The sequence below is a fragment of the Archocentrus centrarchus genome, chromosome 6 (assembly GCF_007364275.1).
Source record: "Archocentrus centrarchus isolate MPI-CPG fArcCen1 chromosome 6, fArcCen1, whole genome shotgun sequence".
NCBI lineage: Eukaryota > Metazoa > Chordata > Actinopteri > Cichliformes > Cichlidae > Archocentrus > Archocentrus centrarchus.
The window spans coordinates 20,351,121-20,377,916 of record NC_044351.1 but is presented as its reverse complement, the minus strand read 5'-3'; the positions used below and the strand labels follow the sequence as shown (position 1 = coordinate 20,377,916).

General features: G+C 38.3%; 1 protein-coding gene across 2 annotated transcripts; it reads left to right on the top strand.

The window, feature by feature from the left end:
• Window positions 1–10,387: 10,387 nt before the first annotated feature.
• Window positions 10,388–25,679, top strand: pex11a (peroxisomal biogenesis factor 11 alpha). 2 transcript variants are annotated; one of them, XM_030731966.1, is made up of 4 exons: window positions 10,388–10,479; window positions 23,180–23,236; window positions 23,399–23,514; window positions 24,508–25,679. In XM_030731966.1, the coding sequence occupies exons 2-4, from the start codon at window positions 23,181–23,183 to the stop codon at window positions 25,074–25,076; spliced, it is 741 nt and encodes a 246-aa protein (XP_030587826.1). In that variant the 5' UTR covers window positions 10,388–10,479; window position 23,180; the 3' UTR covers window positions 25,077–25,679. The 2 variants fall into 2 exon arrangements, with proteins under 2 accessions (XP_030587826.1, XP_030587825.1); XM_030731965.1 differs by lacking the exon at window positions 10,388–10,479 and adding an exon at window positions 22,911–23,048.
• Window positions 25,680–26,796: the final 1,117 nt, after the last annotated feature.

Below are 26,796 nucleotides of genomic sequence, written 5' to 3'. Positions count from 1 at the left end.
GTTTATGTAAAATGTAGTTTCCTTGTGTACTTAATTGAGTACACTTGTTCAATTGTTCATTTATGCAAGTAATCAGCCAATCACTTGGCAGCAATTCAATGCATTTAAACATTAAACATGGTCAAAATCTGACATGGACCCACTGAAGTTCAAAGTGAGCTTCAGAATGGGGAAGAAAGGTGATTCAAGTGACTTTAAATGGCTGATCTGAGTATCTTACAAACTGCTGATCTACTAGAATTTTCCCACATAACCGTCTCTAAGGTTTACAGAGAATGATCCAAGAAAAAGAGAAAATATCCAGTGAGTGAAAGTTCTCTGGACAAAAATGCTTTGTTGATGCCAGAGGTCAGAGGAAAATTGCCAGAACTCAAATAACCACTTGTTAAAACTGAGGTATGCAGAAGAACATCTCAGACCTTTAAGTAGATGAGTTACAGCAGCAGAAGACCACACCAGATGCCACTCCTATCAGCTAAGAACAGGAAACAGAGGCTACAGTTTGCATAGGCTCGCCAAAACTGGACAGCAGAAGACTGGAAAAATGTTGCCTGAGTCTGAGTCTCAATTTCTACTGCAACATTCAGATGGTAGGGTCAAAATTTGGTGTTACCAACACGAAAGCATGTATCCATCCTGCCTTGTATCAAAGGTTCAGGCTGGTCATGGTCGTGTACTGGTGTGGGGGATATTTCTTCAGCACAGTTTGGACCCCTTGGTACCAAATCAGCATCATTTTAAGGCCAAAGCCTTCCCTTTGGGATGTGCTGGACTGACAGAGAAAGAAATGATTAAATTGCAAGTTAAATTTGACTCAGCTTTGTCTAAATGAGCAGCTGGACTAGTTTTTAAGCTCCTATGACTTTCTTTGGGGTTTTATTTTAAAGGTCACCAGAGCTTCCTCTTTTTGCTCTCGCTCTTTCTCGCCTCCTTTCTCTCCTTTGCTTTTAGGTGGAGTTGGGCAGGTCCTGTCTTGGGCTCTGCCCACTGGGGGAGTCAGTGGTTTTCCCACTGCTCAGCTGACACACCTGTTCTTCATCAGCTTATTGCCTGCCAGTATTCACCAGCCCAGGCTCTTTGTCATTCTGTCCTTGCTGTGGTTGTGGTAATCAGACACTCAGATGTTAGCTGAAGTTTGTAGTGAGATTTCTGTGCAAATGTCACTTTTCTTTCTGTTTCTTAGTAACCCTCCTTGTCAGCTGAACAGCTCTCTCCCTGTGGAAATAACTCACCAGCATCCATTCCAGCCCCATTCCTGCAGATGGAAAATTGTGTTTCACCTACCTACAAACTCCCCTGCTTGTCCATCCTCCACGGTGTCCTGGAAGTCCAAGGAATAATCCAATTCTGTCTAAATTTCTGTGTTGCACTAGCAACAAGGATTAACCTTCTTCTCCTATCTGACAGAAATCTTCTCCTTCTCTGTGAACTGACGCTCATGGCTCTCCCACTTGCAAGTTCTCATTGTTTAATCCTGAGCTCCTGTAAAATAAACCTTTTAAAACTGTGCGCTGTGTGTGTTGGGTCATGCTTCAGAGTTCACCACTTTAATTGTCTTCATTGGTTACAACCTAATTAAATTCCCTGAATAAATCAGTTGGGTGACTAAACTAAACAGTGCAGAAATCTGATCTGGGGTAAAGCTGGTTCTGTTTTGCAAGGAATTGTCTTCCTGTAGTTGTTTTGTGCTCAGCAGTTTCATCTGGATTCAGTGCAAGATTATGGACCTTGTTGGTAAAGTCTGTGGAGTTTTCAGTGCGACGGGGTGTGTTGCCTACACGCGGAGATAAGATGGTGACGAGGTGCTTGAAATGTTGTAGGTGACTGAGTTTATACTGCTGTTGATGGGCCTGAGTGGGACTCCTTCTTTGTGGATCTTCAGAAGTCCATAAATGCATGGAGTAGTTTTGCCAGGGTAAAGACAGCAGTAAGTAGGGCGGTCAATGGCTTTTCCTTATTCAAGTTGTTGTAGACAACAGATGACTTTCTTCTTGTTGTTGCTTGTGGGGTCTTGTCTTAAGTCCTCATAAGTATTGTTGTCACCAAGGAGTGTACACTGGTACAGATATTTAGATGACATCTGGGTCAAAATCAAAACTCAAGAAGTAGAAGCCTTCACTCGCCACATCAACTCAGTGGATAAATACATAAGGTTCACCAGAGAGAATAACATTGATAATAGGTTACTGTTCCTGGACTGTGCTGTGCTTATTGAGGAAGATGGAAGCCTCAACAGTGAAGGTTACTTCAAATACTTTAAACCAAGTCACACTCTAAGACAAAAAGTGGTATATCCCAAGGACAAAACTCCCAAACACAAGATAAGCAGTAAAGTGTGCTCCGACCTCTACATTGGAGAAACCAAACAGCCTCTTCACAAATGAATGGCACAGCATAGAAGAGCCACCTCGACAGGACAAGACTCAGCTGTACATCTGCACCTAAAGGAGAAAGGGCGCTCTTTTGAGCATGCCAACGTTTACATTTTGGACCGGGTAGACAGATAGTTTGAAAGAGGAGTTAAAGAAAGAATTTATGTCCACTGTGAACAACCATCACTGAACAGAGGAGGTGGATTACATCATCAACTTTCTCCAGTCTACAATGCTGTCCTGAGCTCCCTCCCCAGGTGTCTCAACCTCAATCCACACCTTTCTTCAGATGACCTCAATAGGTCACTTGGTAGAGTGGGGCGAGGTTCCAAATTGGTTTCACCTGAAACCACTGATTGTGACCCATGCCTCCTTTCACACCTTGGCACATGTGAAATCTCTGCACTGCAACACACAACAGAGAATCTGTTCTTTCACGTTAAGTTTATTTCAAACTACACCGTCACAACTCTTAACAAACACTAACCTACTTTATTGCACAGCACTGTCCTCTACACTTTACACTGTTATATTAATCCACTTTAATATCATCTGGTGTCTGCTGTGATCTTTTTATTACATTTAGTAAGTCTGCATGTTTTGCATACCAGGCTACTGTCAGTGTAGACACAGGGGGAACATGCAAACTCCACACAAAAAGGTCCTGGCTGGACAGCAGGTCTGAACCAGGAATCCTCATGCTGTGAGGTGACAGTGCTCACCATTGCACCACTGTTCCACCCTTGTTATACATTATATTATTAATATTTCTATTTGAATTTAAATAGTGCTGTGCAAAAGTCTTAACCCACCTTTCTGTATATTTTACGTTCAAAGAGCCAGACTTTCTTTTAATTTTCAAAGTGGACAAGAGGTCTTGAGCAATAGTTCTTCAGGCTTTCTGGAGGTCTTACAGAGTTTTTTTTTTTTTTTTTTGGACATTGACTGCTTTTTCAGTCCTTGCCCCTAAACCCTTTTCAAAGGATTTTTTTTTTTTTTTGATAAGCCACTTAATACTGACCAGTGAATCATTCAAGCATAAAAGGGCTTCTAAGGGATGAACCAGTGTTGTGTCAACCCATAACAGACATCTTTGTATCTTTGCTACTAGCAGCCTGTTGAAAAAACATATGATTTGCTCTCCTTACTTCAGTAGAAACTATGAAAAATGCCAAAGGTATCCATGATTGAAATTCTGATCAAAATGCCTCAACAGCAACATCTGCAGTCTAGATGGGGCAGGGCAGTCTGTGTGAGTGTGAGGGCAGAGAGGGGGACAGCAGGAGTGTCTCCTCCTCCAGATGGGCCCTCTTACATTAATTTAATGCACTTCAGTTTTTTTCATGCTGGTGGATGTTGTAGCATCCCTGAAGGACTGTTATACCAGCAGAGAATAGATTTGGAAGAGGGGGATTGAGCAGTAATGGAACCCTGCTGGGGACAGGATGAAAGGTTCTGCGCTGCTAACACACCTGCAGGCCTCACTGGCACTGGATCCTGGCATGGACATTAGACTTTTTCATAGCCTGTAACATGGAGGATGCTTTTGTTTTTTCTCCAAACAAATCCAAACAACACTTGCTCCTAAACACTGACTACAACATCACAATCTACACAGCTGTGAAGACTGCATGTGTGTTTTTTGCCGGATTTGCCTGTCTACTTCTACCAATATAATCATTTTATTGTGACTTTATCATTAGATTTGTTCATCTCCCAAAAAGCTTTCAGTTAAGCCAGTGTTTTTCAAACTGTGGAGCATGCCCCACTGGTGGGGTGCAGGGTTATGACAGGTGGGGCACAAATGACCTGGGAGAAAAGTCATGTGGGACAAATATTTAACATCGGATTGATTCTCATGGCAGAACAAGGAAATGTTAGCAGGTACATTAGCACCGTGACTAGCAAAACTCTCCACCGTCACCATCTGCCGCCGCTTTGCCATCGAGAGGGACGCACTTTACGTTGGCCGTGAAAAGATTTTATATGGCAAAGTGGGGCATGATGGAAAAAGTCTGAGAAGTTTGAGAACCACTGAGTTAAGCAGATAGAGCTGATTTGTGATATATCATCTGCAGTCTGCTGCTTCAGTGACTTCAGGAGAATGTAATAAAATTAATACCTAAGCACTTAGTCAATCAGTTGGTACCCTGCGGCAGAAAAGTATGGGTAGGTTCAGTGTTGTATCATTTGACTGAAACAAAACAGAGCACTGAGCTTTCAAAAAAAAAAAAAAAAGACACGTTCCTATTTTCCATGTATAAAAATAACAGTCTTTTTCCTTTGTCTGAAGTGGGATGTAATTTGTTTTTTAAATAACAAAGAGAATTTAGTTGGCGATACATACACCTGTATCTGACAGCCCACCAGTAACAGATGTGATTGGATTTGTCCTTGGGTTCCAGCAGGAAAGTTTTGTCCTCTTAGGGTCTCAATGATATGCTGTGTCGATAAATACATCTAAAAGTAGAAAAAAAATTCAGACAATGTACCTTTGTGTGAAAACACATCAGTTGTTTTGTTTTTTAAAAAATGTGCAAAAAGAAAACAAAAGAAAGCCCTAAATGCTCAAGAAAATGTTATTTTCTACATGTACAATTTCTTGTTATGAACTTACTGAGCAGAGAAAGATTAGTGAAAGTTGCGGATATATAAAGGTACGTCTGACTCATCCAAGATAATCTGATGGAAGCTGATGAGCTTCCTTTTTCCTTTTGCTAAGAAAACAGTCAATCAATAAGATATCAAACAAAAAAATCAGAATGGACACTGCTCCACATAATATCCATGTATTATCCCTGCTATAACTGTTTTAAAGATTGATGTTTAATAATATTTGTTTAATCTCCTGTGTATTGTGTACAAAGTGCAATACCTCAAACACTGCTGATTTGGTTTCATTGTTTAACCTACATTAAAAAAAATCCAAGATGAATGCAATCATCCTGGGGTTTTTGTCTATGTCAGAGGGTATCTCAGAGACCTCGGACCTAATTTTCACTCAGTAAATGTTGGGAATAAAGTATGTCACCATTATATCTGGCTGTTTTCACACTGAGCTGACCTGATTCTGATTGGTTATTAGGTTATCTTAATGTATGCTGTGGGGCTTTTGTGCCTCATGAGAGCAGAAATCAAAAAGCACTGAAATAAACTGAAAGTGAAACCAAGAAAACTAAGAAAAAAAAACAAATAAGGAAAAGTATTACTGTGCCACAGCCAGTATATGCCCAGGTATCTCACAGCATTTATTCAATTAGCAATATAGTATTTATCATTTCACATATTTCAGGATGGAATTGTAGCCTTCAATGAAAATCAACATATTTACTCTGTTTGCTACTTGAAGGTCAGTGACCACTGATGAGTAGGAATGCAATCAGCCCTGGAGAGGTTAGTATGATTATCTGATTATAGTGTTGCTAAAAATGGATTTGAGCATAGAAAGAACGGTCACAAATCACAAACAATAAAATGCTTCTTCATCCCTTCACTGTTCACAAATAATGATGATTTCCATTTTGAAAACTAGGCAATCAAAAAATAGATGAAGATCAAGGAGGCGAAGGAAGGACTGGATGCAAAGTCAAGCTTTGGGAAGTGCATGTAATGAAAAACTCTATAGCTCAGAAAAATAAAATGAATAGCTTGTGCAGAGATTGTCTGTGCGAACAAAATCTCACTTCTTTCATTAAATTAACTGGTGTGTGATGGTATTGGTAGCTTTCATTGTGTTTATGGATTAGCTATATTTGCTGTTCAAATCAAAAAGACAAGTTTAAACTGCAGCATGCACCCCTCCTACTAACATACATGTAGAGCGGTTTGTGTGTTTGCGTATGTGTCAGACTGTTGCCCATTTTATATTCTTACAATCCCCTCCAAACAAATTCCAAATCATAGCTTGTGTTTTCCATTTAATTGTTTAAATAAATTTGAAATTGATTACATTTCTTTGACCCTTGACTTTGTCCTTGTGACTCTGTTATTGGAAATTTTGGATTTGGAAATATGAGTGAGGAGGAGAAGTTTAAACAAAGTTTGTGTCACCTCTAAAAAGGAGTGCAAATCACTGTCAGCAGGTCAGGATGCCAAGCAGAAGAGATGTGCACTTAAACTGGGTAAATGACATTGTCACAACTGAGCTCAAAAAGGTGTGACAAAGAAGGGAGGCCACATTCTTTATTCAATTGACTGAAGGAACAAAACCCAACAAAAAATCTGTGACTGCAACCAAGTCAGTGTGTATGCAGTGCATGACTGAGAAGAAGGCGAGAGGATCTGACAGGTCTGATTTATAGCTTCTGAGCCCAGCATACACAGGTGTGCTACAGCTCTAGCCAAGTCAACTCTTCACACTGATTTCCTGGAAGAAACGGAAAGATGCAGCCAACAAGAAAAGGTAACCAGAGGCCAGTCCTGTGGCTGTCACAGAATAAATAGAAAATTGGTCTTTTTTTGTTTCAGGGCATGGCAGTGCAATGGTTAGCACCTTCACCTCAAAGCAAGAAGGTCCTGGGCTTGAATCCAGCAGCTGGCTCAGGCCCCTCTATCTGTAGTTTGCATGTGCTCCCTGTCCCTGTGTGGGTTCCCTCCGGGTACCCTGGCTTCCTGCCACAGTCCAAACAATGCTTGTTAGATTAATGCTTGTTAACTGGAGATTCTAAATTGGCTGTAGGTGTGAGTGTAAATTGTTGTCTGTCTCTTTGTGTTAGCACTGCGATAGACTGGCGACCTGTCCAGCGTGTACCCTGCCTCTCGCCCTGAGACAGCTGGTATAGTCTCCAGCTCCCCCCATGATCCTGAACTGGATAAGTGGAAGGAAATGGATGTCTTTTTTTTTCTCAATGTTTGACATCAGCTGTACTTACTCTGTTCATCAGTTTATTCATACATGGTCCCCAGAGACTGCAGATTACAGAAGGTATATAAAACATGATACTCTTGGTGACCTGGCGCTGAATCTGTAGTTGTCTGACATGGTGAGACAATCATGAGTCACATACTGTGCATACATGGTTGCAAAAATCACAGAAATCAAACTGATGACTGCCTCAGCAGACACACATATCAGCTTTCTGGTATCTTAACTGTCCTATATGAAACTGCACTTGGAAATTTTCAGTAATGTAACAGCTTTCTAGTTGATTGTGCTTGGACCAAGTTCACAATCTTTTATCTTGTCCCAGGAATGCAAGTGTTACTTATAAGGTGAAAAAAATGGTTTAGCATGCTTGCATCAAAACTTACAAGTGTTTCACAAACCCTTCAAATCATTGTTGCACTTCCTGGTTTGGTCAGAAAGTCAAGATGTTCGTTATCTGTGAAGGATGCAGGATGTACATTTAAAATGAGCAGCACACAACTTCGGTGTATTTTGACTTGAGAAGTGAAACAACAATACATTCATTAATCCATGCTTCATCAAGGATCTCTCTATTTGTAAAATTCCATGATTATTTTCCAACTTCTGTTGTTCCTCCACTACAGACAGTCCCCTCAGTGAAGCAGCCTGTTCTCACAATGCAGTAATAGAAAAACACACCTCTGTGTGGCGCACCAGCTTTAGCGATCCTGTGTTTTGGTTTGTGTTTCCATTGTTATTTGAAATTCAGTTTGATGAGGTTTAGTTTTATGCTAGTATTTGAGTTCTGTTTCTTTTCTAGTTTTTAGTATCACATGCATGTTTGTAGTGTTAGTTGTGAATTCCTGCCTTGTGGTAGTTTTGCTTCCTGATTGTTTTCACCCATGTGATCCCTTTCACCTGTGCCACATGTCTCCACTTCCCTAATCAGTCCAGTGTTTATAAATCTCTGTACTTCCCAGGGTGCTACTTATTTGCTTCCTGTGTTTTTTTTCTGATTCCTATGAACTGTTGGATTCTTATTTTATGGACTTGATTGCTTTTGTTTACATTGCCTGCCTTCATGTCCTTTGGGTCCTCCTCTAAACACTCTATTCCATGTCTCCAAATTGATATCAACCATAAATAAAAGAAAAAAATAATAAAACAGAAAAAAAAAGTATAACATTCCTTCTTTTTTCTGTCTACAGTGACTTAGGGCCAGACTCCTGTGTTTCTGGGTGCAACTCAGACAAGAGTTAGAGTTTCATCTGGGTGATCTCTCTGCTGTTTGAGCGCAGAGGGATACAGTAGATATCGAGTGTCTTGGTGTTTTAATGCACACGGACCTACATTCAAAAAATCAATGACATTCTGTCAAAAAATAATTGACAAACTTGGAAACAATTCCAAGGATGAACATGAAGACATTAGAAAGACACACACTGCTAATGAAGCAAATGGTGGATGGTACTTTTGCACAGTCATGGGAGAGATTCACAGTGTGGGAATGGAACAGAAGTACTGGTATTAAATGAAACAAAAAAATAATTCATATAATTAAAAAAGAAACAAATTTCTTCATGAATATCAAACAAGGTCATTCATAATAATTTTTTTTTTTTTTTTTTGCTACATTCAATCTTCTTTATTCAAATGATTGAAAATGAGATGCCAACGCAGAATGGCTGAAGTGAAGCTGAACCCTTTAGTGTTGACAGCTTGTCTACATTATGAAAGCATAACAAAGTGAAGATAAAGAATTCAAATATAATATTAAATGTCATTATTTGTGTCTTTGAAAGTAATTTCCTGTTATGTAGTGTACAATCTGTTGGAAATACGAATTCAGCGAACAGAAAACCTGCAGTCAGTTAAGAGATGTCAAATGTGTGAGTCAGAAACCCCAGACTGTGGCTGAATGCTGTGAAGGTTAATGGTTATATTTAAATTCAAAAACTCATCAGTGTGCTCAGATGACAATTTTATTAATGCCCCAATAGTTGCTGTGTACAAATACCACTTCATATCGTTTTAAATGTATGCCGGTAGACTAATGAATGTGTCCTGGTGCTAAGTATAGCACAGCAACACCATAGCAACAGCATGACCAGAAAGTCTTCTTATGTCTTGGTCCGGCTCTTCACTCACTTCTAAATGCTCCATCCTGTGGGATTTTAGACCGAGGATTTTAGTATTTTACACCTCGATAGTCACCCAGCCTTGAAGACTCACTCTGCAATGCTGTTCGGTGCAGGCAGACAGTGCGCATGGCTGAGGTTTTGATTAAAAACCCCAGAGTGAGTTGTCTCAACTGATAAAGTTTTAAAACAGTCCCCTCTTGCTTTTCTATCTAATTTAATAAATAAATGTCAAGTGTGTAGTTGAAGGGTTTTATGTAAAGTATTAGAGGTCATGAGATCACACCCGGAATAACTTCTCCTAATGTTCGTTCTTTGTTTTGTCTTTATTTATGAGATAAATATGCATCCAGAACAACTGTTATTAGAAATCAACACTTTTCTTATTTTCTACAGATTTAAGCAACTATTAATTTGTGTGCACAGAAAAAACTAAACAAAATGAAACAAACAAAAACAACAGCAGCAGCCACTCTGGCAGATGTCTTAACTTGGTTTCAGTGCCAAGTGCCAAAAACTGCAGTGCTTTTGACTCTACTGTCTTTTTCATCACTTTTACATTATTCAGTCCTCCTTTCAGTTTAGCCATGCAGCCCAGTGAATAAACCACAATTTTATACTTCAATTTTTTTTAAAAAAAGGCAGTGCTTATCAAAAGATATGAAAGGAACAACATGACATCAATACGGTGTCCAAGGCCTGTTCTTTTAGATACTAGCCAAATTCAAACCCAGAGGTTCTGACGTCTCCTTGGGTTTCTATACTGACGTGCAGAAAATCATCTAGAGCGGGATTTTTTTTTAAAACAGATGATAAGATTAATTCTACTACTAGGATTAGGTGTGCTTGGCTGAAAAGCATCAGGACAAGACCTGCATATAAATGGTTTGCACTTGCACAACGCCCTTCCGACCTTTGGAGCCCTACAAAGCAAAGCACTTTAGATTATGTTTCACATCCGCCCACAGCCACAGCTCACACAACAATGCCATGCAAGATGCTTTTTGCTGTCAGGAGTACCTTGGAGTAACTTTCCCAAGGACACTTCAGCAAATGAAAGGCGAGGGGACTGAAACAGCAGCCCTGCTCCACCATCTGATTTGTGGCTGCATTGTTAATTCAGGTATTCCTTTCAAAAGATGTTGAGCTCCTGAGCTTATTCAACATATTTTTTTCTTAAGGAAAAGAGAATAAGCAGCAGTCTGCATTTGAAAATCATAGATTAACCTTTAATGTATGATGTCAATTTTCAGGGAATATAGTGATTATTGCATGTGAAGATTTGGGTGCACAATAATTAATGTCTTATTTTTTTTTTTATCCTTGTTTTTAATGCATTATGTATTGTTCCTCCTGTTATTGCTTTTGCATTGCCTTATTTTCAGCATGTCTTTGCCCTCAAAGCAGTGGAGCATTTTCTCCTTCCTTATGTTTTTCCTGTATGTTTCGAGTGTGTGATCTCTGCCCCTTCTTTTCATGCCTTGCTAGTCTTTGTGCATTGCTTGTTTTTGGATCTACCCCTTTGCCTGCTCCCTATCTGCATGTTTGTGCATGACCAAGCTTTACTTTGTTTATAAAACTTGGATTTTGGACTCTGTGCTCTGTCTGATCCCTGCATGTGAAGCTGCTCTCACTCAGAGGTGGTGATTTATAAGGATTCTTGAGCTGAATTACAATGAATCTTGTTGAGCCTTTTTATGAAAGAAAATCATTTTGTGTTTATAGATAACACAAGTTTATTAAATAAAAATGAATCGTTTCAGTGAGCTGTTACACAGTATGAATCACATATTAATTACAATCACAATTATCACTTCAGTACATAAAGTGTGTGCGCTGAACTGCAGTCGTTTAATAAAATTAGTTACTGAGGCAGGCAAAAGCAGACATGATGAGTCTTTGGTTATGTCATAAAATTGCTATTTTTGTAAAAAGAATGGTGATGTAGTCCACCTCCTCTGTTTAGTGACGGCTATTCACAGATGACTTCTTTTACTCCTCTTTCAAACTTTCAAAAACTTTCTTCATGGTCCAAAATGTGAACGCTGGCGTACTCAAAAGAGTGCCCTTTGTCCTTCAGATACAGATGTACAGCTGAGTCTTGTCCCGTTGAGGTGGCTCTTCTGTGCTCTGGCTGTGCATACACAGCAAGTAATAAAAGTGGTTCTTAAAGGATTTACTCAGAAAGATGGAGAGCCGCTGACAAATCTCTCTCTCAGAAACTCCAAGAGTAAAACTTTGTGCAACTTATAAAGCTGGTAGGCTTTGGGTTGGCTACAGAGCATATATAAGCCCAGATATTGTCTTTACATTTCTCCTGCTTGCTTTGAATGGGCTGCCACCTACTTGGATCTCTAAACTCCTACGCTCAACCCCAAAACCCCTCAGCTCCTCTAAAAGAAACCCTTTAGCTCTTCTAGGGAGATGTTGCATGCTTGAGGCTGTAGCCCCTAGATCTCAGACCAGTCTCCCACACTGTAATCTATCTACTCTCATCACTGACACTTTAAAAATTGTTTTCACATCCCTTTTTTTCCATTTGCCCTCTCAGTCTGCATGGCAGGGCTATAAATGCATCACTGTTTGAAAATGTGTTGTATTTGTGTTTTTTCTTGTTGGTCTGTTCTATTGATTGTTTCTTGCTTTTGGTCTCACACACTAAAAGAAAAAAAAAAACTCAGAAAAATATCTTAATATACACTCCCCAACCACTTCATCAGGTATACCTGTTCAATTGTTTGTTGATAGAAGTGTCTAATCAGCCAATCACATGGCAGCAACTCAGTGCATTTAGGCACGTAGAGATGATCAAAATGATCTGCTGAAGTTTAAACTGAGGATCAGAATGAGGAGGAAAGATGATTTATGATTTTGAACGTGGCATGGCTGTTGGTGCCAGACAACTTTTGAGTATTTCAAAAACTGCTGATTTACTGGGATTTTCTCACATGTGTTGATGCGGTCAGGGTTCATCTTAATCAGTTGTGACAACGCCACCTAGGGAAATTAAAGACACAATTTGAATTAGAGGCTACACAGGTTCAAATAAATACACCTGGATGTGAGAGTTGGCTCAGTGGGGAACAAAGGAAACAGAAAAATTAACAACATCAAAGCAACCAGCAATTTAAATAAGAGAAAACCACATGGGGGCTCATACTGAATCAACAAACATACACTCAAATACATATTTTATTTTATATATTTTTTTAAAGCATTTGTGCTTTATTGTTCTCTGAGTCTATAGGTGCAGTAAATACTGGTATATGTGGTAGGAATATGAAATCAGTTAGCTTTCCAATCATTTGTTTTGTCAAATTATTGCAATGTCATGTAATTTATAGCAGCTGATTCAAGCAGAAACAGTTATTTAAGAGTCAGACTTAACTGAAATGGACTTGAAAAAAAGGGTTTCTGACAAAACAACATTATTAACCCTTTGGTTTAATAATTAGAATAATTCTTGTCTGATATTCTTCATCACCAGGTTTGTTTCTCTTCTTCCTCCTAAATGCTGGAAAATCTGTTGTTGCCAATTAATTTTTCCCTTCACTGATTTCACTGGAAGTATCATTAGCTCATACAAAGACTTTTTAGTCTTATTTCATCTTCTACAAAACCTTCCTATCAGGAAGAATGAAGTGTGAGTAATCGAGTTTTCATGTGTTAAAGTAATTTGCCGCGATTATAATTAAACGCATATTGCATAAGAAAATATTCTTCCAAAAGTATCACACATTAAAAAGATTTCATTGTTAACTTGTTCCGCCTCAGACCGTCACCACTGCCATGCAACTTCACTCCCATGTAAATGGGTCCAGCTGATATTTGCAGTACAGAGTGACCTTATTTACAAAGAGCTTAGGGGATCTGAAATCCTACATCTGACCCCGACTTTCATACACGTTCATAACACTGGAATTGAAATGTGGCTTTTCAGAAAGCTTATACTATAATTGACACACTGGCTTTGGACAAACACTTGACATTGCTGGTAATATTTCAGCACCCCACAATATTACTTCAGTATTCTATTAAGTCCTTACTAAGCTTTCACAAAGAAATCCCATCCTTGACTTTCATACACCTCCGAATTTCTTAATATTTTAATAATTTAAAAAACAATCTCTGTCAGTCCACCTGTTGTTTACCTATGCAGTCTGTTGCAGGTGTAGGGTACTGTTGGAGATCAGAATAAGTGGAAGGCAGAGTTTGGCATCTTTGGATTAGTGGTGTTCATATCTTGGCTGAAAGTTCATGTCTTTTACCAGTGTTTTCCCCACAGTGACTGCTGCCTGTTTCAGTCTGTTTTAAGGGATCCAGTCAAATAAACATCTGCAAAATTGATCTGGTCAGTTAAGTAGCACAGGGGTTTGTTAATCAGTTTCAGCTGCTTTTGTGTAATGAAATTAACAACAGGAGCACTAGAGGGGCAACAATGAGACAACGCCCCCAAAACAGGAATCTTTTTACAGGTGCATCAATATTGCCAGAAAGTTTGCTGTGTCTCCCTGGTGCCCTGTGATTTTCGCAGATGAAACCAGGTTCACCCTGAGCATGTGATAGACATGAAAGGGTCTGGAGAATGTTATGCTGCATGTAACTTCATTCAGCATGATGGTGGTGGGTAAATGATGGTCTGGGGAGGCACATCCATGGAGGGACCCGGGTTCCTCCAGCTGCATGATAATGTCGAGCCTCATGTAACGAAAGTATACAGACAGTTCCTGGAGGATGAAGGAACTGATGCCACTGACTGGCCCCCACACTTGCCTGACCTAAATCCAACAGACTTTATGTTTCAGTCCATGTAACACTGCCAGGTTTCACCTCAGACTGTCCAGGAGTTCAGTGCTCCTAATGAATCTGGGAGGATATCCCCCAGGACACAATTCAGTGTCTCATTAGGCCCTGATGTTGCCAGGCATGCATGCGAGCATGTGGGGGCAAAACAAACTACTGAGTACCATTTTGAGTTGCTGCAATGAAATTTCAGCAAAATGGACTAGCCTGCCACATTATTTTTTTCACTTTGATTTTTGGAGTGTCTTTAAATTCAGTCCTCTGTAGGTTCATTTTCATCAAATAATGTGGCATCCTTTCATTCCTAACACATTAGCGATCCAACCACCAACCTGGTGGATGACCTGCACTACCTCCTAAGCCACAGCCACCCCCATGTGCACATATTATGATAAAAAAAAACAGACGATTACAATTGAAGGACAAGTGTAATATAGAGTACCAAATAGAAGTGTACAATTATTTCCCCAAAATGAAGAAGGAAAACAGATCACAGAGCTGCTTCTTTGCCAGCAAACAGAGATGTACTTTTTAGTCGACTGTGATTGTACTGAAACAGTTTTTCAGAAGTATGTTCATATTTTCTTGGTCTTATCTGATGGGTGGCCCTCTGCTGAACAGGGAGGAATTATTAGACCACAAGCACCACTCACACACACACACACACACACACACACACACACACACACACACACACACACACACACACACACACACACACACACACACACACAGACAGTCGATACATAACTGACATGTACTGTGTCGAGCAGTTGCACAGCAGAGGAAAAAATAATTCCAGCTGGAACTAAACTAAACATTAGTATGATGGCAAGTGTTTTTACTGAACAGTCTCAGGGTTGCAGTATATCTTTCAAGTCCTCACGGCACTTACCCGTAGGTAAGGGCTCTCTCAGTGCCACGATCTGCCTTTTCAGTATGTGAGACACTACTCTCCAACATTTTGGAAGAGTTCACAATCAAAAAAATAATTTCGTAAAATAGGATGCAGTGTAAATTTGATGTATAATTTTTTTGTGCTAGGATTGTTGTCACTTCACTTAATTGTGCTTATTTTTTTAATTCACTTATTGCACTTGGAATCTGAAAGATTTGCAATATAAATACAACCTTTACCTTCTGATGACCTTTTGTCAATGCTGCAGCAGTTACTACAGATATTCATGCATATTTTTGCACAATTTCCTGCACACTAATAAAGAAGAACAAGATTTCTCAGAGATGGTAGTCTAACAGCTAAATTGGACAGCCAAACATGTATGCATAGGTTCTAGTTTTCCAACAACTTTATTGAACCTGAGGGTTCAACTAACTTCACTGCAACGGAAGAGACACAAATACAGCTGACAATCACACAACCAAAATGCAATTTGCACAATTATTGTTGTCCATATATACTCACCAGCTATTGCTAGCTTCTTCTTAAATGAAATATCAAGCCAACCACCTACTGTAGCAGAATCTGCCGCCATTACTGTCTGCAGCACAGACAGATAACCAGGGGCGTAGGAATGAGTTTCCTATTGAGGGGGACACATATCGGAAACCTGACAGATCCATAAATACTCTGAGAAAAGCATTAAAAAAATGCTATTTGATCTTTTACTTTCTTATTTTTCAAATGTTTCTTGGAAAAATAGTGTTGTGTACACTTATATGATTGCATGTATAATTTACATATGTATATGTTTTATAATTGTAGGACGTGGGCAAACTGGCTTGATCACAGATAAATGTTACCAGTGCATAGATAACTGTTACCAGTGCATAGTTTCCAATGCACAGATAAATGTTACCAGTGCACAAATAAATGTTACCAGTGTACACATAAATGTTACCAGTGCACAGATAAATGTTACCAATGCACACATAAATGTTACCAGTGCACAGATAAATGTTACCAGTGCACAGATAATGTTACCAATGCACAGATAAATGTTACCAATGCACAGATAAATGTTACAAGTGCATACTTACCAATGCACAAATGTTACCAATGAACAGATAAATGTTACCAGTGCACAAATAAATGTTACCAATTCACAGATAAATATTACCAATGCACAGATAAATGTTACCAGTGCACAGATAATGTTACCAATGCACAGATAATTGTTACCAATGCACAGATAAATGTTACAAGTGCATACTTACCAATGCACAAATGTTACCAATGAACAGATAAATGTTACCAGTGCACAAATAAATGTTACCAATTCACAGATAATTGTTACCAGTGCACAGATAAATGTTACCAGTGCACAGTGCACAGATAAATGATACCAATGCACAGAGAAATGTTACCAATACACAGATAAATTGCCCCCTTAGAATTATAAGGTTCTGACATTTTTGACGAAACTGAGTTATTGTCATATACTTATTTGCTGACCACTTATGAACAATATGTAAGAGATTTTTTTCAAATATATATATTTTTGGGCGTTTTATTCACAAAATAATAAGGTTCCATCTGCAAAATCAAGCTTTAACTTGGTACTATAAGGTTCTATCTGTGAACCAATAGGCACTTGAAATGTTCACAAGAGAGCCAATCAGGCTGCTTCTTTTTTGTAATGTTGGTGCCCAATGTCAAGCAAAGGAGCAGAGGAGTTGCTAGAGAAAATGTTTCATGGTAAACTGAGGCTGTTTACAAGACATCTAAAGCTTGAGGATTTCAAAAATGAGTTGACAACAGACAGAAGTACTAATGGCAGGAAAATTCTTAACTTTTGATTTCTTTTTTTTTAGATTGTGCTGAGCTGTTTCTTTGGACTGTTAGCTACGAAGCTAGCGAGCTAACACTAGTTTTGTATTGTTGTTTTTGGTCAGTGCTAACATAAAAAAACAAACAATGTAGTTGGTAATATTGAGAATAGTCAAAGGTCATAATATAAGTTACCTCACGTATAAAATATTATTGATTAAAGAATGACTTCAGATTTTAATATATTCTATGACCTAGCAGTGGTACCATACTAATGAGCTCTGTCTATTTTTATTTCTGTCATCAAACTCCAGAAGAGCAAGTAAAAGAAAAAAACACCAGAAAAGGGACAGCAAAGAAATTGTTACATTTTTCCTGAATAAATACAACCAAAAGAAAGCAGTTCATTGTCAGTGACATTTTTTATAGCAGAATGATTTTAATTAAAGATCCAAGTTTAAAAAATCTACCTTTTAAGCGGGATGAGTTTTTATTTGGATTTTTGTACTCAGTGGACATGGACTCAGAATCTAAATGTTTATTCAGAATTTTAAAGAATGCTTTTTTCAGGTAGACTGCAGCTTGTAAAATTTAAAAAGATCTAGGCTAAATGGGAAAAAAAAAACATTGTGGGAAATTATCCAGAATATGTTTGACTCTCTGTACAAATTTTATTGAAATTTGAGTTTGTTTATATGTCAAAGTATATGCCTCCTAAATTTATATCAAATGTTTATTTTGTTCTATTTATTTATTATAAATTTTATTTTTAGTTGTTGGTTTTCATATAATTATATGTTGAGTTATCTTAAGAAAACTTTGGAAAAATAAAGGATGGGAAAAAAGAGGGCTCAGTCTGCCAACATGAGTTTAATGAAAAGTTTTATTTTTTTGTACAATTTTTAAAATTGTACAATTTTAAAATTGTGTAGGCTAATAGATGTTGTGCAGCAAGGCGGCATGGTGGTTAAGACTACTGCCTCACAGCTAGATTGACATCTAGGTCTGGGTTCAGTTCACCTTGGCCCGGGTCTCTCTGTGTGGAGTTTGCATGTTTTCCCCGTGTCTGTGTGGGTTTCCTCCCACAGTCCAAAGCCACGCTGTTGGAGTTATGGTATAAATTCCATTCTGTTTATTATAAATTATCATATCTTCTGTTTGTATATTTTCTATAAGTTGTTCTATGTACATATGATACTGTTGTTTTTATGTTTGAAATGGGAACACGTGGTGACATTTTTTACAAAGGAAGTTGTAGTTACCTGCAGGCTGCTCTCAGCCTGCAGAGAACACATATAGGATACGTGTCTCGTATACGCCATGTTACATGCGCACATGTCACAGTATGCTTACGACCATATATGGTAAGGAAAAAGCCAAGAATGTTGTTTATTACATGCTGTAAACTGTGTTTGATGTAACCCACGTGATCTTATTGTGAAAATCCGAATAAAAGCGCTGCGCAGGAAGCAGTTCGCCAGGACAGATAACTTCCGCTCAGCCGCGAGCTGAGTTCAAGGAACGGATCTCTCCTCCTTGCGCAAGTTCAAAAGAGTTGTGTGTTTGTTCTCTGAGTTTTTAAAATGATCTGAACCTATCACACGCAGTTACTGGGGTTAGGTTAATTGGTCACTCTAAATTGCCCATAGGTGTGAATGGTTGTCTGTCTCTCTGTGTTAGCCCTGCGACAGGCTGGCGACCTATACAGGATCTACTGTGCTTCTCACCCTATGTCAGCTGTGATAGGCTCCAGACCCCCCCCCCTCCCCCCCCCCCTCACGACCCTGAACAGAATAAGCAGAAGAGAATGGATGGATGAAGATGTTGTAGCATTGAAACATTCAAAGATAAAACTTTGTCAAGCATCATCTTCTTCTAGAAAAGGGAAGGGAAATGTGTCCGTAAAAACAGTTTGCTATGAAAGAAGAAATTTTAAAAAATGTCACAGAATTCATTAAATTTAATTTAACCATACTTGTGGACACTCTATTATATCTATAATTTTATGGTTTAAAACTTACTATAAGTTAACTATTTTTCATTCCTTGAAAATCAGTAGTAGTTATCACATTTTGCAGATAGAACCTTATAATTCCAAACAGAAAAGGAGTTTTTAGAATTAGAAGGTTCTATCTGCATTATACTTGTTCAAAAAAAAAAAAAAAAAAAACCCATTTGCACATTTAATAGGATTTTGATATTACTGATTTAGAATACATATAGGGTGTGTTTCATAATCATGTGTGAACAAGACTTATTCCATGCGTAGACTTATTCCAAAACTCAATATCTCAAAACTGGTCAGGACGTAGATAGAACCTTATAATTCTAAGGGGACAAAATGTTACCAATGCACAGATAAATGTTACCAATGCACAGATAAATGTTACCAATGCACAAATAAATGTTACTAATGCACAGATAAATGTTACCAGTGCACAAATAAATGTTACCAGTGCACAGATAATTGTTACCAGTGCACAGATAATTGTTACCAGTGCACAAATAAATGTTACCAATGCACAGATAAATGTTACCAATGCACAGATAAATGTTACCAATGCACAAATAAATGTTACTAATGCACAGATAAATGTTACCAGTGCACAAATAAATGTTACCAGTGCACAGATAATTGTTACCAGTGCACAGATAAATGTTACCAGTGCACAAATAAATGTTACCAGTGCACAGATAATTGTTACCAGTGCACAGATAATTGTTACCAGTGCACAAATAAATGTTACCAATGCACAAATAATTGTTACCAGTGCACAGATAAATGTTACCAATGCACAAATAATTGTTACCAGTGCACAGATAATTGTTACCAATGCACAAATAAATGTTACCAGTGCACAGATAATTGTTACCAATGCACAAATAAATGTTACCAATGCACAGATAAATGTTACCAATGCACAGATAATTGTTACCAATGCACAGATAAATGTTACCAATGCACAAATAAATGTTACCAGTGCACAGATAATTGTTACCAATGCACAGATAAATGTTACCAGTGCACAAATAATTGTTACCAGTGCACAGATAATTGTTACCAATGCACAAATAAATATTACCAGTGCACAGATAAATGTTACCAGTGCACAAATAAATGTTACCAGTGCACAAATAAATGTTACCAGTGCACAGATAAATGTTACCAATGCACAGATAATTGTTACCAATGCACAAATAAATGTTACCAGTGCACAGATAATTGTTACCAATGCACAGATAAATGTTACCAGTGCACAAATAAATGTTACCCGTGCACAAATAAATGTTACCAGTGCACAGATAATTGTTACCAATGCACAAATAAATGTTACTGTACCAGTGCACAGATAATTGTTACCAATGAACAGATAAATGTTACCAGTGCACAAATAAATGTTACCAGTGCACAAATAAATGTTACCAGTGCACAGATAAATGTTACCAGTGCACAAATAAATGTTACCAGTGCACAGATAATTGTTATCAATGCACAGATAAATGTTACCAGTGCACAGATAATTGTTATCAATGCACAGATAAATGTTATCAGTGCATACACAAATATTACCAATGCATAGATAATTGTTACAAATGTATAGATAATTGTTACCAATGCACAAATAAATGTTACCAGTGCACAGATAATTGTTACCAATGAACAGATAAATGTTACCAATGCACAAATAAATGTTACCAGTGCACAAATAAATGTTACCAGTGCACAGATAATTGTTATCAATGCACAAATAAATGTTACCAGTGCACAGATAATTGTTATCAATGCACAGATAAATGTTATCAGTGCATACACAAATATTACCAGTGCATAGATAATTGTTACAAATGTATAGATAATTGTTACCAGTGCACACATAAATGTTACCAATGCATAGTTACCAATGCACAGATAATTGTTACCAGTGCACACATAAATGTTACCAATGCATAGTTACCAATGCACAGATAATTGTTACCAGTGCACTGTTTTACCTCATTCAAGAGTTTCTGACTCCTGCTGCTGTCTCCCACCTCCCAAACACTGAGAGCCGTTCAGAGGAAGGGGGGGAGCACATGTTGTGCCTTCAAAATAAAAGCAAGTTAAAGATTTCAAAATCAAGTATTTTTCTCCTCTGCTGTGTAATTTTTGGTTGGGACAAATGCACCTGTCTCCAATATTGGGGGGGGGGTGTCCCCTCCATCCCCCCCGGTTCCTACGCCTATGCAGATAATAGTCGTGTTTTAAAAGTGAGAATGTTCACATTTAGAGGTTGGAGCAGTGTTGGAGCAGTAACACTGTAGTTTGTGTCTCATTAGTTTTGTTTGTATTGGTTTTATACTTTCACTCTTACTGGTTTGGGTTAGGCATTAAAAGTCACTTAGATAGGTTTAGGAAAACATTCTGGTTTGTGATAAAATCATAATAAACAGTTCAATAAGGAAAGATCATTAGGAAGAGTTGGACATTATTTATTGATATACAGAATTCAGTTAAGCTATTTGGCAATTAGACTCCGATGGCCCATCAAAGCGGAATGGAATCCCAGTGATGATAGGAATTAGGGCAGGACCCCCTGGAGTCTAGATACTGGTTAGAAGTTAAAAAGGAGGAGTGAATACAGATCTGACCTATTGAACTTACACATAACTTCATAACCTTTACGCAATGCCAAGGGTCCTTTAGAAGCAAGGATATATGAAGATTTTCTATCAAGAGACTAATCTCATCAAGCTGGTGTGTCATAGAACACCAAAGGAAACCTTGTACATAACTGTGAGACACCAGAGGCTTTGACTAAACAGCAGTATTTGATGCCCTAGGAATGAAAACAGGCTACAGGCTGGGCATCCAGACAAGGTCAAGATGCTCTGCGTGAAGCTCAAACCCAGCTCAAAATTTCTGGCTACTCAAAATGGCTCACCTGCCATGTGAACTGAGTCTTTTAAAGACTAGGTGAGCTGTGGAATGTGGTTTCAGGATTCATTCAGCTTATGTGAACTCATGTCACTAACTGCTCAAATGTTAGAATATGCATCTGAAATATTTCTTCCCCAGACACTTACATGTTTCAGATCATCAAATAAAAAGAAAAATAACCCAAGTAAACAGAAAAAAAACTTTTTAAATGATTTCATTTATTAAAGGAAACAGCAGTCCACTTGGCCCTGTGTGAAAAAGTAAGTGCCTTCCTTGTTAAATCACGAATTAACTGTGATTGACTACACTTTTGGAAAGCTGAGTTCAGTTTCACTACTCATACCTCGACCTGATTACTGCCAGACCTGCTGAATCAAGAAATCACTTAAATAGAACCTGTCTGATAAAGTAAATCAATCAATAACACATTACTGTTTCCAAAGGGAATTTAGCTTGGAATTGCCATATTATGATTTAAAAAAATGAACTATTACTACATAGTAATCAATTGGGTCTTTGGATTGGTGGCATCAGTAGTGTGTTGAGGTTCATCCAAGTTTACAAACTGAAAGACCTTTTTTTATTATTAATTAATTAGTTTGTTTGAGACTTTTAACTGTGGGAAATGTAAATTTTCTTTTCCTTCATTTATGTATTTATTTATAAAAAATTATGAGTTAAAGCAGATCTTAAAAGACCATCTTAGTTTGAAATTGCTGGCATTTTTATTCACAGACAGTAATCAAACATTGTTTACATCCCTGTGTTTCTAATGAATAGAGTTTTATTAAAATAACTTTTCATCTTCATTTTTCATTGAACTAAAAGTCTCCTCACCCACTGTACATCATGGTTATATGTATATATTTATTTATTTATTATACATTATATTTTATTTTATATATTTATGTGTGAATTTCCACAGTGTGGCACTAAAACAGGACCTTCAATCTCATTGTACATTCCGTATAATGACAAATAAAGGCATTCTATTCTTATACGAAATGCACTGTTACCATAGTAACTGGTAGTAACGCGCTGGTCCCTCCCTAAAATTAGTTCGGCTCTTGGTCCGTTTCCAAAGCCGTCCGTAGTGAAACAAATACGTTTTCCTCAGCTGCAAAGAATTGATATCAGGGAGGGGAGATTAGGTTGCTGGAAACGTGGGACGTGGATGAAGTTTGAAAATCAAGATTACCTGCTCGAGTTTTACTTCCCAGCGTTATATAAGTCATAGTTTAAGGTAATGTGTAAGCTGAAGAAAAGTGACTGCTGCTGTGCTGACTGTAGCGAGAAATGAGTGTTAACAGGTTCGCTGAGGTGGAAACTTCACTCCAGCTAACTAGAACAACCTGTTCTTGTTCGATTTAACAGCATGGACCCGTTTGTAAAATTCACAAGTCAGAGTCAGGGAAGGGACCGCATATTCAGGTGAGTTGTTCATCGTGTTTGTAACCTGGTCGTACAAATGTTTATTTTCTTGATATAAACGCGAAACTAAGTTACCACATGACTGACTCTTGACCAAACACTGACAAGTCCGGTAATTTGTATCGTTCTAACTTTTCTCCATCTGCTTCTTTTTAATTTTAGGGCAGCTCAGTATGCGTGTTCACTGTCCATTTATTTAATTCGAAACAACTGTGAGAAAAAGGACCTTGAGGCAAGACTTAAAAGGCTGGAAAGCAGCTTGAGTGCTGGACGAAAATGTGAGTAGCTATGAAGTGAGGTAGGGGGCGTTCAGTGACTGCAGTGAAAACCCACTGTGCGGCTGATATTGCATTAATTTCTGTGAACAAGCGCCATCGTACTATTACACAAATGGTTCACAACCTTACACGTGTTAGTGTGGAAAGCCTGTGATGTATTCAAAGAGGGTCTTTTTTATTTGACCAGCAGACCAAAAAAGGCAGTTATAAAATTTACAATTATTCAAATTAAACAAACGCCTCATCTTTTGTTTAACAAATGACTTGAGTAACAAACAGTAATCTCCTCACAAACAAACTGTCTGTTAATTTTATCTATGAGCACTGCACTGTCTCATCAGCAAGGCCAGAAATTCTTCCAAGTACAAATGGGTAATTTTTTTCTTGACTTGGCAAACTTTGCTCAGCTGACTGTGGATCTAAATGCTGTAATAATAATAAATTTAAGACAGCTTGTGGATATGTCTACTTTAGAATTTCATGTGAAATCTGACACATTTTGAACCTTGACTTTTGGTTACTTTAGTATGAATCAGAAAAAGTCTGAACTGAAACAAGCTTGGCATGGAAATGAAGTATATAGCAGTGCCTTAGAGCAGTGTCTCTTGTAATGCTGCAGCTGAGCTCGGTCAAGGTCAGGTTCTGTTTGTGCGCCAATTAATGATCTCTTTGAGGAACTCTACTGCCTCGAGGTCTGGCTTGCCTGTCTTTGTTTCTGGATGAAGGAAACATTTATTTTGAGAACCGAGCATTTAAGAAGTTTTAGTTGTTGACGTGAGACTGAAGAGACGAATTGTCGTGATTCCAATATGTAAACACAGTTAATGAAAACCTTGACATCTTTGAGTGGCAAATATAAAAAGATGTTGTTCAGTCTTTGTGTGGCTTGACTGTATTTTTCCATCTGTTGTCTGCTACAGTGAAATGTTGACCTGCCATTTCATATTAAATTGATTGCTGCTCTAATATCCTTTTATCTCCTCCTTTTGTCAGTGCTCAGACTGGGAAACGCAGCAAATTCCATTGAGGCTGCCAAGCGATCCGTGCAACTCTCAGACCGAGTGCTGCGCCTGTGCCTTACTGTGGCCAACATGAACCGTGCCCTCTACTTTATCTGTGACAATGTACTTTGGGCCAAAAGTGTTGGTCTCATCCGCAATATTGACAAGGAACGCTGGAGCTTAAATGCCTCTCGCTTCTACTTTATTTCATTGGTTATGCACCTAACCAGAGATGTTTATGCAGTTCTTCAGCTGATGACAAAGAAGTCAAGAGATAAACACTTTAAACAGAAAATGGATCAGCATCTCACTGAGAATCCTGAAGTAGCTGAAGTTCTCATCCCTCAGCTGGATGGTTTTATCTTTCTGCTTTTGGAAACCCTGAAATCACACCCGGCTCTTGCCTTGGATTTTGTGAAAAACATCTCTGATCTCTTCATGCCCTTAGATAAGCTTGGTTTATATCAGTCAAATGCAGGAGTGATGGGATTCTGTGGTCTGATATCCTCGCTTGTTGGGATTGTCACCCTTGCACAGCCCACGCTAAAGATCTCACCGTGATAACACGGGTGGAGTTAAACATTAAAAATCAAATGCAGATAAAAGGGTTAATCATGATAGGTGTGTTTCAGAGGTTGGTGGAGCTGTAATGTTGGACAGAGGTTAACCTGGTGAAGACAACAATGTACATTTTGCAACACCTGTTTTACACCAAACCCCAAGCCAGGAATAACTAAGGAACTCGAACGTTTCTAGAATGACTGGATTTGACTGTTTTGTCCAACACGCTGGATTAATTTCAAAAGGGAGCAAACCTAGTTAATGTTGTATCCTTGCATAGTTGTTCTATTTCAGAAGATCCAAAGCTAGACTATTTTGTAGCAGCAGCTGTTTGGCACTGTAGTTAAAAATAAGGGCTTTTAACTGGTTTAAAAATGTAAAATGTTAGTCTAGGTGACTGTCACTTTAAGGTCCACTATTTTCTTTTTCTGTTTTCTGTTTGAAAATGTTTCACCTAATTTAGATTCAAGTAATGAATAAGCTGCTTATCAGCCAAATCCAGCACCAATTTCAGAGATTTTTTTTTTTTTTTCCATTTGGCATTGGCTGAAGTTTGCGAGTAATTTATAGTTTGTATGTATTTATGTATGCATTAATGAAAGGTGTGCTTAAAAAATTAACAAAACTATGCAAATAAAGTTTGTATTTTTTAGAGAATCACTATTAAAACATCCTAATATGCTGTCTATAAATTGAATGTTGGAGACACACAAACTCACTGTGCACTTTGTTGGATTTGTCCAGCTGCTCTTTAACGCAGATATCTAATCAGCCAGTCACGTGGCAAAACTCAGTGCATTTAGGTATGCAGACATGGTCAAGATGGCCTGCCATGTCTAGGGTTTACAGAAAATGGTCCAAAAAAGAGAAACTATCCAGTGAGTGTTTGTGTGTGAAAATGCCTTGTTGATGCCGGAAGTCAGAGGCGAATGGCCAGATGGCCTTGAGCTGATAGGAAGCCAGCAGTAACAAAATTAACCACTCGTTACAACCAATGTATGCAGAAGAGAATGCAGAACATGCTGAACCTCAAAGCAAATGGGCTACAATTAAATTACCACAAAAAAAAAAAAAAAACTGGACGACAAAATTCTGGAATAACATTGCCTCGTCTGGTGAGTCTCGATTTCTGCTGGAACATTCAGATGGTAAGTTCAGAATTTGCAAGAAAGCATGGATCCATCCTGCCTTGTGTTAATGCTTCAGGCTGATGGTGGTGTAATATTGTCAGATATTTTCTTGGCACACTTTCAGCCTAACTGAGCATTATTTAAACACCACAGGCTACCCGGGTACTGTTGTTGACCATGTCCATCCCTTTAAGATTTAGTGTACCCATCTTCTTCCAGCCAAATGACACCATGTCACGAAGCTCAGATCACATCAAACTGGTTTCTTGAACATGACAATGAGTTCACTGTATTTAAAGGGCCTCCACAGTCACCAGATCTCAATCCACTAGAGCACCTTTATGTGGTGGAACAGGAGACTCACATCATGGATGTGCAGCCAGAACATCTGCAGCATCTGTGTGATGCTATCATGTCAATATGGACCAGATTCTGTGAGGAATGTTACCAGCACCTTGTTGAATCTATGCCACAAAGAATTAAGGCAGAAAGGAGTCCAACCTGGCACTACTGAGGTGTAACTAATAAAATGTCCAGTGTATATTGATTACAATGTCGTCCTGTTCAGGTGACTCAATATGTTCAGTTTT

Coding starts and splice junctions, on each gene's coding strand:
- pex11a (XM_030731966.1), top strand. CDS start 23,181: ATGGACCCGTTTGTAAAATTCACAAGTCAGAGTCAGGGAAGGGACCGC. Junction 23,237..23,398: donor GGAAGGGACCGCATATTCAG/GTGAGTTGTTCA, acceptor TTTTAATTTTAG/GGCAGCTCAGTATGCGTGTT. Junction 23,515..24,507: donor CTTGAGTGCTGGACGAAAAT/GTGAGTAGCTAT, acceptor TCCTTTTGTCAG/TGCTCAGACTGGGAAACGCA.